Source organism: Musca domestica, unplaced genomic scaffold (assembly GCF_030504385.1).
Source record: "Musca domestica strain aabys unplaced genomic scaffold, Musca_domestica.polishedcontigs.V.1.1 58, whole genome shotgun sequence".
NCBI classification, from domain to species: domain Eukaryota; kingdom Metazoa; phylum Arthropoda; class Insecta; order Diptera; family Muscidae; genus Musca; species Musca domestica.
The window spans coordinates 293389-307235 of NW_026712360.1; the positions used below are offsets into that span (position 1 = coordinate 293389).

Here is a 13847-nt window from a genome sequence, read left to right on the forward strand (position 1 = left end):
TATCATTGTTGTTATTGTGTTGATAAAAAAGAAAGCCATAAACAATAACATTAGAAACGAAAGAAAAAATCAACATTGAATTGAGTAATCGTCGTTTTCCCGCTCTTATTGTGTTTGTTATTTCTTCAAAGATTTCCAAGCATGTGTGCGAGAGCAAAGTTGTGTTTGAGAGTACCGTAATTATAACAATTCTCAATAAAAACATATAACAAGACAAAAGATATTTCTATGGATTTGAAATAAACAGCAATGGGATTACCTTTTCTAAGATATCGTGAATGCAATTAAATAAGTCAAGGTATCTATTGAATCATGACTTGAAATTCGATTAATGCAGAATATTGTCTAAAAGCAAGTTGCAGTTTTGCCGTCGGAAGAACAACATTTGTTCTTAACACATGATATGTACCTTTTTCTATGCTAGATTTAATTAACAAATAATTAATTAAAGCTGGAATTATGTTTTCTACTTAAAATAATAGATTTCAAATAGTATAAAAATAGTACATAGGTTTCCAAAAAAATATAATTATCTAGGCAGCGTATACAGTTTTGGATTATCATACGATCGATAACTCATACGTCGCGAAACATGGATTTCTTGCAATTCGTTTCCAATCGTAAAATTGAGATTTACGAGTATGTGATTTGTGTAATTTATATCTGAAGAAAATTAGAAATTACAGGGTGAGATAAAAAAAACTGCAAAAATGTCAAATTACATAATTTGTATTTTTTTTTTAATTTTATTGAATGAAACCAAATATGTCGGAAATAGCACGAATTATGCCCTTAAAACGGCCAATGAAACCGTCACACGCTGCCCGAATGTGGCTCTGCGATAGTGTGGCCCATTCCCGCCGAAGCGCTTGCTTTAGGTGATCGGCACTTTGGTATTTTTAGTGCCACCTTGCTTTCCAAAACGCTCCAGACACAATAGTCCAACGGATTGGTATCCGGAGATTTTGGTGGCAATTGTGCGCTGAAAATGAAGCGAGGAACCTCATTTTGTAACCATTGTTGGGTGGCGCGTGCTGAGTCCCGTTAGAATGTCCAAGGTCTGCGGCCAAATGTTTGCTTGCCCAAGGCTTTAATACACCCTCCAGATTATTTTCGCAATAATATTCGGCATTTATTCTGATGCCACGGTCGATTAAATCGAACGGAGAGCGGCCACAACATCACAATAGCCGGCGCTTGAGTTCTGGTGGCCAAACGAGGGTGCGCATTTTCAGCTGACCTCTTGGCAAGTAAACACGACAATTTTGTTTGTTTACAAACTGCCGGACAACGAATTTTTTCTCATCGGAGAAACCCAAATTCGGCAGTTCACCACTTTCGGCCAAGCGAAGCAACTCTTTAGCTCTTTTGAGTCTATTTTCTTTTTGTTGCGGTGTAAGTTCTTGCGCTTTTTGGAATTACAATTGCTTTACCCCGAGCTCAGCAAATTGAGCAACCTTTCTGGTTAAGCCATACATGTAAATATTTTGTAACAAGTAACATTCATAAATAAATCTTATAGCAAAGAAAAAACTTGATACATTAATGGCTAAGGAGCAATTATTGCCGGAAAGAAATCTATCGGATATTTAATTACCATTTAATAAAAGAAGCAGCCACAATAAGCGATGATTGCTGTTTTCTTTTTTCTTAAAAATGTTCTGCAATGTTGTCGAATTGCATTAATGTTATTTTCGCTTGGTGTCTATCAAGAATATAAGAAATCATTCAGGAAATAGTCTCACTTATTGCTTGTTTTTAAGGAATTTAATTTAGTTTCCATAATTTTCTCCAATCCCTAATACTCGTTCAGAAAAGTCAATCCACATTAAACTAACGCACGATTGCATATCGAAGCATACTTTTAGGCACCTATTTTTCATTTATTTCATTTCACACTCTTTGATGTACACAGACGCTCAGGCAACCATTCACCAGTGAATGAATAAGAACATCCAAGAAGAAGCTCTGTAATTTCATTGCTTCGTACCCTCCCAGAAGCCAGGCGATTTTTTCTTTTTTATTTATTAATTATTAACACTTAATAAATTTGAATTGAATTGGTTAAAAACTAGCCTACAACAATTAGATTAATTTTTTAATTTCCCTCTGATTACGTTTTGCTATCATTTTTTTCTTGGCCATCACCTTCCTTTTTGTTTTTCTCCCCTCATTCGTAAACTCTGTCGCTTTGCTTTCTGCCTTGTTTTTATCAGACATTATGCTTTCTCTGTTTTATTTGACTGGTCTGGAGCGTTTTTAGTTTCGGTGTTACCAAGCAAATCGGCAAAATGCATACTTTTGAATGTGCGCGCAGAAAAAATCCATAATTTACTCATTTCTACTTTGTTTTTTCCTATTTCTAGTGGTGTCGCCACCTCCAGCTGCACCGATTCAAGTACTGGCTGCTCAAGTGAAGATGCCTCCGAGCCAGGATCTCCATACAGCCATCATTCGAGTATAAGTGACGACCAACAGCAGCAGCAACAACAACAGAAGCAATCATCTAATACACAAAATACCAACAAAATGTCACCCCAAACAACAAATACTGGTGGTACAACAGCGTCGTCTTCCGGCGGTGGTGTTGTGCCAGCGCCTTCAACAACATCTGCAACTTTAAATGCTGCCATTAGAACAAGTAATCTGCCCGCCTCTCTTACCATTACTCCCACAAACGGCAGTGGTAACGGCAACAGGGCAAAAACTTCCGTAACTCAAATATCGAAAGTTTCAAACACTGCCAATACAAATCGATGTTCGAATTTGCCCACATTACAATGGCCATGGAGTACAACTGCCACCAGCATAGGTAACACCGTCACCACTTCATCAACTTTGCCACCGCCATCCTCATCATCATCTATTGGGACATTTTCAACGCCGGCATCCACCTCGACAACAGGTACCAACACTCACATAACACATAGCTCTATGGCCACTACAAACGTCTCAAACCTTTCCAAGAAGCGTGTTGCTTCCAACGTCAATGGCGGCGGACCCAGTGATGCCGTTGCAGCACCGAAAAAGCCTCGTTCCAATGTCAATACATCACAACAAGATAATCACCACGTCATATCAGTTGGTGGAGCCAAAAGACTGAAAGCTGCTGCAATGGAAGAGTCTCAAACCAAAATCACCGGCTACTTCAAGTCCCAAATGAAGGCACAAATGCACGCGGCCAATAGTAAAAATGCACAAAATCTACAATCTATATCCAATACTAGTGTTATGATGACAACAACAGCAACAAGTGCAAATCACCAAAATAGCACAATGACCACAAATGCATTGGCGATGAGTGCACCGGCCACAACGGCTTCCCTTAACAAATATTTTAACATACTGGCCCAACTGAAGGAGAACAATAATAAGGCACTCAGCAATAGCGCGACGAATGCTGCCCATACTGCTGCGGTTAGTACAGCACAACCAAGTACCAGCACAGCAACACCAACACCTCCACTCCAAGCCTGCTCTACACAAACCACAACCATTTCTGTAACAGCTCCTCCACCTCCCATGGCGCCAACGATATCAACTAGTTTTAGCAATACAGCCGTTACCATAACCACCACTAAGCCACAAAATATTTCGGTTGCACCCATGCCAATGCCGGCCCTTAAGAAAATCGAGCGACCAAAACCTACGAAAATTGCTCAAGTTGCACCAAATCTGAGGAAAACGCCTTCGACCAATTCGTATGGCAACCTAACAACTGCCAGTGGCAAATCGCCAGCAAAGAAACATGTTGCTATTGCACCGAGAACTCCCGAAATGAAGCAACAACAACAGCAACAGCAGCAACTAATGGCGGCCACTAAACAAGAGAATTCCAAACAGTCTCCAGTGGTCAGTGGCGCGCAGACAGCCACGCAACAGTCCAACAACACTACATCATCCAACCAACAGCCAGCTGTGCTGTTAACCGCTATAAGATTACCGCCTGGACAGCAAAACAATGCTCCAACCAACAACCAAGCAAAACAAACAGTGGTCACAAATAAAATCAACACCAGTACTGCCCAAGCGGCCGTTAATGCTGCTCCAAGTGTTTCGGTTACCGCATCATCGAGCTCAACTCCGGCACCAACCACTGCCACGGCTGCACCTGCCCCAACATTGTACCAATTGCCAGCTGTTCAGCTGCCCAATCTGGTGCAACTGCCACAACTTTTGGCAGCCAATGGGGCCAATATTATGCAACTGAATAATTTGGCCACAGCAGCAGCGGTTGCCAAGAATGTAGCAACAACAGCTGCCCCAACAGCTCCCGCTGCTGCCTCAGCCACATCGGCTCAGGCCGCACAAGCAGCAGCTCAATATTTCCTCAACGGCACTGTTTTCAAGCTGCAACAATTCACCACAGCCACAACAACAACAGCTACAGCGGCTTCAACGGGAAATGTGAATCCGTTCAATTTGTTAAGTGCCAGCGATCTACAGGAATTGTTGATCAAGCAGCAGCAACAACAACAGCAGTTACAACAACTACAGCAGCAACAGCAGCAGCAGAAAGCCACAAACACAGCCGCAGCGAGTTTTCAAGAGATTTTCCAACAACAAATAGCAGCAGCTATAGCAGCCAATCAACAGCAACAACAACAAGTTCAGCTGCAACAGTTGCAGAGGTTAGGAGCTGCTGCTAATATCCAACAGCAGCCAGTTTTTATGGCCACCCCAGCAGGTCTACTTCTCAATGCTGCCTCCCTACCGGCAATGTTGGCACAAGCAGCCGCTGCTTTGGCTGTAAATTCTCAGCAACAGCACCAGGCCCATCAACAGCAAAAGACCATAGCCTTGCCAGCTTTACAACCCATACAACAGGCTCCATTACCAGCTTTAAGTTCCATATTTGCTCCTCAACCAACCCAGCAGCAACATCAGCAAAACGAACAACAACAACATGATATGCAGCAGCAACATTTGGCTGCTCAATTGGCATTGGCGCAGCAGCAACAGTTCATCTCCGCGACCCAACCACCACCATTGTCATCAGTTACTTTGCCCACAGCCACCAATTCATCTAATTTAACGCACAACAACAGCAATAACTCAACGAACAACAACACTACCACCGTTAATATCTCGAATAACAGCATGTCCGCACAAGTAACGCCAGTCAGTGCAGCATCCGGTGCCACACAACAACAATCCACTACCACTGCCAAATTGGCCATTGTTAAGGCCAATGCATCACCGGTTGCTTTTACAACCCTCAGCTCACAACCGCCTCCGCTGGTTACCATATCGAATGCCAAACCGCGCACACATTCGCTTACCACTTCCAACTCTTCCACTGCCACTCAAAAGCCTTCAATAATGGCCAAACCCTACCAGAAGCGATCTCCAAAGGCACATGCCCAACAATTAAAATCCACGATAGGAAATACTACGAAGAATTCCAGTACGGGAAAAATAACAACTGCCAATGGGAAAATTATTGCAACTCCAACGACACCACCCCCGTTGGTGCCCACAATCACTCCCAGTGTCCAACAGCCAGTTGCTCTGACCACATTACCAGCTCCGGGCTTGAGGGCTGCGACAGCTACAAATTTATCGAAGACTTCCCAAATTCCAACACCGGCATTAGTGAGTATTGCGCCCACAAATGTTACACCAATTGCTCCGAAGCCGGTCCAAAGCATAACATGTGGCAGTGTAACTATCAGTCCGGCCACTCCATCTTCCACGTCAGGGAAAAATCTTGTCAATATTGCACCAAAAATTACAACCGCCGTGACATCAACTGCCCAAACTTTGCTGGCGTCGTCGTGTTCCTCCCTGTCGTCGCCGGCGTCATCAGCATCATCCTTTAAATACAACAGCGCTAACAATAAAACGAATTCCAACTCATATCTGACGAGCACCGTCGCCAATTGCAGCAGCAGCAACAACAACGTAGGAAAATCAAAACCCCCAATTAGCAAAACAACTGCATCCGATCTCTTTGATTTGGTTAAGAACTCAAATGGAGCAATAAGCATAACCCCAGCTGCGCCTGCCACCTCAACAAGTTGCACACAAAGCTTTAGCGCTCCTCTCAACTTCAGCACAACCACAGCAACTGCCAACACCTTTAATACGTTCAAGTCCATGTTGCCATTGGAAAGCTTCAGGAAAATTAAAGACGAGCCTATGGATGATGTGCCACCAACGCAAACAAATGCTACTTCCAATAGTAATGCCTCTTCAGTGACGGTGCCACCATCGCCGGCGTCGGAAGAAAAACCTGTAATCAATGAGACACCCACAAGTTTTAGCGGACAAATACCCACCTCGAATAATATTCTGGTCAAGGAAGAGTTAATGGCCAGTCCGACTTCAACCAAAGAGGAAGAGGATGTTACAACGTCATCTTCCTCCGATAAGCCAAGCTCTCCACAACCGAGCAATTTAAATAATGAATGTTCCTCGTCATCCTTTACATCCAATTCCAATTCAATATCGTCTGCAGCTGATCTCTCTTTAGAAGCTTCAACGCCAGCGTCGATTACGAGCAGTTCGGAGGCTCATTCGCCGGGATGTTCGATGTTGTCACCTCTCAATAGCAGCAATAACGAATTTACCTCCACCAATCCATGTTCAAACTCAAATTCGGCGGGTGATTCCAATTCCTGCGAAACAGGAGGCGGAGCTTCATCAAGAGATATGTTGAGCGAAATGGTCACATCAACGTGTATATCATCCAACTCTTCGGAGGCAAGTATTAGTGTAGCCATGCCGGACAATGAGGATGGTAAACAAGCAAGGGATGGTTTAAAAACGCCCGACAATTCTGAAGATAAACAGCGTGATTTGCCCACCCCAGAATCAGGCATTGGAGGCAGTCTGAGTAATACGGAAAGCATGGATTCTTCATCGAAATCGGAAACGTCATCTTCATCGGAACAACCGGTACCCTCGCCGACATCAACTGAGAGCCAAACGCCACCAGCTACACCAATGAACATTGATTCCAGCAGTAACAGCATGGAGGAAAGCCAAAACAATACATCTTCGTCACAATTGACCCAACAATCTGAGGATTCTTCGGAAAAATCATCCTTTGATTTTCTTAACAGTGCAACAAGCAACACGGCGACCAGCAACGCCAGTTCTGTCTTGGCGACCACAATAGACACCAAGTTGGCTGAAATCAGCTCTCCCGAATTGCCAAAATGTGCTCTATCGCCGATATTGTCACAGCCGAAGACTATTCGTTTCCCGGTCTTGGGCAAGAACAACAAACGTCAAGATGGCATATGCTATTGGGATAAATGCAATAAGAAACATGATAGCAATTCCAAGCTTTTGGATCACATGCAACAGCAGCATGTCAATTCACAGACAGGGCCGTTCTCTTGTCTCTGGGTTGGCTGCAAGGTGTACAATAAGGAGTCATGTTCACGTCGCTGGTTGGAAAGGCACGTGCTATCACATGGTGGTTCTAAGCAATTCAAATGTATTGTTGAGGGTTGCGGTTTACGTTTTGGATCTCAGGTAAGAATAAAAAATTGAAGTTTGAGTTTTGAAATGAAGCTAATTTTTGGTTTCTTCTATTTTGATTATAGCTGGCACTGCAAAAGCACATCAATAATCACTTCACTGCCACCGAAAACAAGGAAAGTACAAACAAACGAACTTCTGATCCTCCAGTACCAAAGCAATTACGTAAAAATGGCAAGAAACTACGTTACCGACGTCAACCGTTCTCTGGTAAGTTAAAGTTTGAACAAATCCTAAACACACATTTTATAACACATTATATTTTTCTTTTTTAGCACGCATGTTTGATTTCTTTGATGCTGGCATTATGGAAGGCCTACAACATCGCCTTAGACAAATTTCCACTTTAACCAATGGCTGCAATTCAATTACCTTCCAAGGTCAATGCATAATGAAACGTAAAGCATCCAGTGGCAAAACAGAATGCTACATTCAGTGGTCTCCAAGGGAAATGTAAGTTGTAGCTTTTATTTTATTTCGAATTAAAAAAGTAATTGAATTCTTAACTTTTATGTTTAGAATCTCCGATGAATGGCTGCCCGAAAGCCAGGAGGCCTATTTAAAAACGGTGAACATCAAACAAATGAAACCTGCCGAAAAGAATAAAGTTGAAAGTTTACTTATGACTGCCTACAAACTGCCGTATTCGCCTACAATATTTGAAAACGATTATGCCCTTAGTCAGCAGTATCAACGTTTGAAAAACGACAAGGATTCGTCTACCACCAACAATAACAATGGGGATGATGATGACAACGACGCAGAAGGCGATAATGGAGACGAAGAGGAAGGTGATGAAGAGGATGATGATGATGATGAAGAGGACAAGGACGATGAGGATGCAACTACCACAACCGAAACCATATCCAGTTACCAGCATGTTCTCTCGATAACCAACATTCAAATGCAACAAAGACGTAAACATCCCCGAAAACCACAAAATCGTATAATTATAACACGTTAGGTCGAAGACGCCAAATGCTGCCCCTCTTCCCAAACAAAACCAAAATAAGTATATTCTTCTCCCCTGGCAGACAAGCAGACAGACTCCCAGATTCTTCAAATACCAAGTGGTGCTGTAAAAAGAAGTATTTCCTTTTTTAGTCGTTTTATGTTAATCTTAATTTGTACATATTGCCCCTTACATATATTTTGTAAAACAATATATTAGCATAGCCTAGTTAAGTTTAAAGACCCTCCCCCCCAAAAAAAATATTTTACAACTCTAAAGACAAACGAGCAACAGTGACAAGGTATAAAAGGCTTTTTGCATCGAATAGCAAACAAGTCCGTTAAATGATATATTTGTATGTATAGTATTTCCTTGTATAGTTTAATAGGTCTTATGTGTGTGCATAAATCGATAGGCATATATCACTGCCATATGGAATGAAAACAAACAAAAAGAAAGAAAGAAATATCTTTATTCAGTAAATACGAAAAAATACTAATAATAAACACTAAACACTAGCTAGTAATAGAAGTAATATAATTTATATACAGCAACAACAACATAGTTTAGCAATACATGGTATATGTATATAACATTTACATGCGAAAGAAAACAAAAATACTAGCACTTAAAATGAGTAATCACAAAAACATTACAAAAAAAAACATCCTTTGTGTTTTTTATCTAAAATACTTCCACACGCAGTTTTTGCTTTGTACAAACTAAATTAGGCCAACAGCGGGTAAAATCTTTATAACCCACCATCCAAATGAGCGTGTTTCTTTTTTATTTCTTCTTTAATTATTCGAATTCTAGATGTTTGTAGCAATTGTTTTATTTTACATACTGTTTTTCATTTCTTTAAATTAATGATAACCTGCCTAGAAACAAAACTCCAACCATAATAAGACTTGCTTATATTTTATGTTAAATATATATATTTTTTTAATTTAGCCTAATTAAAGTAAACAAGAAAAACATATTGTATTATTAAAAAAAAAACACACACACACACACAAAAGAAAAACATTAAAATTTTTATAAATTTTTTTTTGAAAAAGAAAAACAAATTGATTTTCATTTATTTGTTTTATAAATAAATCGAGAACATTAGTTATTCAAACATACATTATGATTTAAATTCAAAAACCAAAACTTGATAAATTCCACATAACTTAAATTCTATCCTTTTTTGTTATCATTTGCTATATTATTTAAAAAAAAAGAAAAAAAAAACGGCAAAATAATGCAAAGTTCTTGTTTTGGGAGATTGCAGACAAGATTTGATGTTGAAATAGAGAAAGGAAAAAGAGAGCTCAAAAAATGATGTCGTATTTTTAGAGCGATACAGAATGAGTCCTAAAATAGAGTCTTTATCATAAAGCCAACAACATGATGTTCCGTCTAAGAATTCAACCCTTGACCAAAAAAACTGGACTGGAAAAAACAAATTATTGGAAAAAAACTCAAAACCTTTTTATGTAGTACAGCCATAGACAAATAAAGGTATAGACTAAAAAGTTGACTCATCTGTTATCTTCGAAAAAAAAGTGCTTCAATAGATGTCGTTCATGCTGCGGGATGGCTTAAGTCTATTTAATTAATTCTCTCAAAACACAAAATATCGAATATTTTTATGATTTGTTATTATTTATCAATTCTAAACAAGGCAGTGATTTATATTTCCATTACCCAATTATGTAGTGAAATACAAAAATATACAATTTAAATAGCAGAAAAATTAATAAATTGTGTTTCGAAGTCGAGTGACGACTTCACTAGCCCTGAGTGGCTGTACTGTCCCAACCATAGTTACATCTGCCGGAAGGGTAAATTATAAATCTTTTAAGTCTTTACCTTTATTTGTCTATTGTTTAGTTTTCTATTTAATGGTCAATACTTACTTTTTAGCGCTTAAAATGACAGATAAGTGATCCCAACTTTCTCCGTTGGTTGTTATTGGCGTTATCACGAAGCCAATTTGAAAGAAAACTTTCACAAACAATTTCAAGAAACGTCAAACCGCTAATGCGTTTAGAAGTTTAACCAGCCGTAAAGGAGCTTCTCATTGATTTCTTTTTTTTACTTTTTCAAAGAATACAAATGTGCCCGTATTTAAAATAGTTTTATAACTAAACGATTTTTTCAATACTTGGGTGTCAATTCTTGTTCTATAAAAATGTGAAATGAAAAAATTTATAAAGGAAACATTTGTCATTTCATATTTTCATAGAACAAGAATCCAGCCCCTAATCCTGATTATAACATCATTCGCAAGCAATTTTCTTCACAGGAACTATAAAAACTTAATGCAACACTTCATTTTATTTTAGAATACAACAGCAGTTACCCCCTCTTGATCTCTTTCATAGAGAAATTATATCATTTTTTTTTTTTGTTTAGAAAATATATGTAAATGTAAAATATAAATAAAATTTATAGTTTTAATTGGTATAATTAATTATTATAAACTCCAATGTAAATAAAAAAAAACACAGAAATTCTGCCACAACAATGCAAATATTTAAAAATATTATAAGAGAATATTCGATTTTAAGTTAATTATCAGATCTGCAAAAAAGGTTTTAAATGAAAAATAAATATTTTTATTATTCTTAAAAGCTTTTCAATCGCTAGTTTGCCTGACAATGTTAGTCAAATGGTTCTGTTTCAATACAAGAATCGGATTTTTTTTTACATTTTAATTTAGTTTTAAATTTATTGTAACAAAGAGGACAACAAATAAAATACATATTTTTTAATGAGATAATGTATTTTCTTTTTATTTTATTTTAGCATTATTACTAGTGTTTTTGTTTGCGTTTGCTTTGTGTGTTTTTGTTTTTGGTGCCTTCTCTATCTAATTAAATTGACAAACACTAACAATGATCGTACTCTACACAACACACATGACACTTGAACTCTTAAATGATAAAGCGTGTCTTACATTATTAAGGGAAATTATTTTCGACTAAAATGAGAGCAAACAAACAAAACGAGAAAAAAACAGGGAACATGATTCTCTTCATGGGAAAGATTAAAAAAAAAAACAAACAAATAGAGGAAAAACACACTGCCAAAAAGGGAAAGCAAAAGAAACATTGAAATGAAAACTTGAATATGAAAAGGAAGAAAACCAAACAACAAGAATACAAAAAAATATGACTGAATATTCTTTAACCAAAAAAAAGACAAAATAAAGCAAAAAATCATCGTAAATCGTAATGAATAAATTATCTGTAATAATTGTAAAAGTACTTTTGCATATATCATCACAATACAACACATGAAAACTTTTTACAACAAAAGAAATTTATCAGAAAAAAAAAACGTAAAACAATTATATATAAATGTCTGTGTAGTAGAACTAATTCGTAAGTATCTAAAAAAATATCTAAATATGATAAAAAATGAGATATTCAATACCATGTTCAAATTCAACAATGACTGTAATGGAAATTAACAACTTATTTGGATGTGCTTTTCTTAATATATTTATATAAATTAGTGGTAAAAAAATAATTAAATTCTTTTTGAATGTCCCTTTAGTCTCAACAAAATACAAAAAATTATTTCGAGACATAATAGCCCCTCATTTAGAACAATCTTTTGATTTCGATCACCAAAGTACACAGAGAATTGAGGTATTTTTCTTGTTTCCTAAATACAATTCGCGTTGAAATATTTTTTTTTTTTTTTTCAAAAATCCATTGCTCTGTTACTTTAAACAAAGTCACCTTTGGTACGAATTATGGCCTCCAAACGCCCAATGAAACCGTCACATGCTGCCCGAATGTTGCTTTGCGGTATTTTGGCCCATTCCCGGCAAAGCGCTTGCTTGAGGTGATCGACACTTTGGTATTTTTTAGTGCCTACCTTGCATTCCAAAATACTCCAGACACAATAGTCCAATGGATTGGTATCCGGAGATTTTGGTGGCCATTATACGCTAAAAATTAAGCGAGGAACCTCATTTTGTAACCATTTTTGGGTGGCGCGTGCTGAGTGAGATGGTGCTGAGTCCTGTTGGAATGTCCAAGGCGACCAAAATGTTTGCGTGCTCAAGGCTTTAATACACCCTCAAGAAAATTTTCGCTGAGGCCACGGTCGATTAATTTCGAGCGGGAGCGACCATCGGCTGTTATGGCGCCCACACCATAACCATGGCTGGCGATTGAGTTCTGATGGCCAACCGAAGGTGCACATTTTCAGCTGACCTCTTCGGCAAGTAAACACCAGTGGATAATTTTGTTTGTTTACAAACTGCTGGACAACAAATGTTTTCTCATCGAAGAAAACCAAATTCGGCAGTTCACCACTTTCCGCCAAGCGAAGCAACTCTTTAGCTCTTTTGAGTCTATTTTCTTTCAATTGCGGTGTAAGTTCTTGCACTTTTTGGAATTTCAATGGCTTTACCCCGAGCTCTTTTTTTCAATATTTGCCGAATGGAATAATTTTAACAGCTGTCGGACGAGTGGCTTAGAAATGACAGGAGTCTGAAATTGGTTGCAGTTTTTTTCATCTCACCCTGTACGCATTTGTTTCGAACGTTTTTGTACTATCGGCTTTTCAAGGTACACAGCACAATCAATATATTTATACAGGCAGGACTTTTTTGCGAAACCGTAAACTCGGTGTAACTTATTCTTCCTACAAATATGCTCTCGAAATCATTTTACTTTTTTTTATTGAAAAAATAAAAAGGTTTTTGAAATAAACAACCAATTAAGGGTTTATTTCTATTACAGTTCTTAACATGAATCTAAAACACTTGGATAAGAAAAAATGTAGCGCACACCATGGAAAAAATATAAAGCCTTCGGTTTTTGAACAATCAGTAGCGGTCTTTCAAAAATCGATAGAAGCTAAAACCCCCTTACAATCAATTTAAGCAATTCCTTTTTTAATTTTCAAACATTTTTTGTGACAAGATCATTACCGAACAAAAAGCAATTTTTACTTTTATATAATATTTGATTGATCAAAACACATCTGAATAAGGTAAATATTAGATATACAACTACTTTTGTAAATTGCCTAAATGTTTGTGTGGATAAAGAGAACCCCCAAAGAAATCAAATATTTTAACTTCTTATTTAAAACATTTTTAAAAACTAAATCAAAATAAACCCCTTCTTTTTATAGAAGTGTCCCACACCAAACCTCTACTCCCGCTATACCTATTTCTCATCTAAAAGCACAAGCAAAACCTTATCTAGACATAAAAGACATCCCATATAGACAGTGTTTATATTGAAAAAATAAAAATGCATAGTTTTTATTTTTAATATATAATAAAAAAAATAAAAGATCTAAGAACTACCTCAAGAACAAATTTTGCAACAACACAACACATAGACATAGAAAACAAGTTCAAAAGACAAACCCCAAGAACACAAACGAC

At 37.8% G+C, this 13847-nt stretch overlaps 1 protein-coding gene across 3 annotated transcripts in view; it reads left to right on the forward strand.

Annotated features, from left to right (window-relative positions):
- LOC101896765 (zinc finger protein jing) overlaps positions 1–11213 on the forward strand; it is a 219284-nt gene extending 208071 nt beyond the window's left edge. For 2 of the 3 annotated variants that reach the window (XM_059128816.1, XM_020037071.2), the window contains exons 2-5: positions 2367–7485; positions 7557–7701; positions 7767–7944; positions 8011–11213. In XM_059128816.1, coding sequence (XP_058984799.1) covers positions 2367–7485; positions 7557–7701; positions 7767–7944; positions 8011–8455 — 5887 coding nt within the window. In that variant the 3' untranslated portion in view covers positions 8456–11213. Of the gene's footprint in view, positions 1–2237; positions 2308–2366; positions 7486–7556; positions 7702–7766; positions 7945–8010 lie in introns of those variants that run through there. The other variant, XM_020037072.2, reaches the window with a different exon arrangement.
- The last annotated feature ends 2634 nt before the right edge of the window (positions 11214–13847 follow it).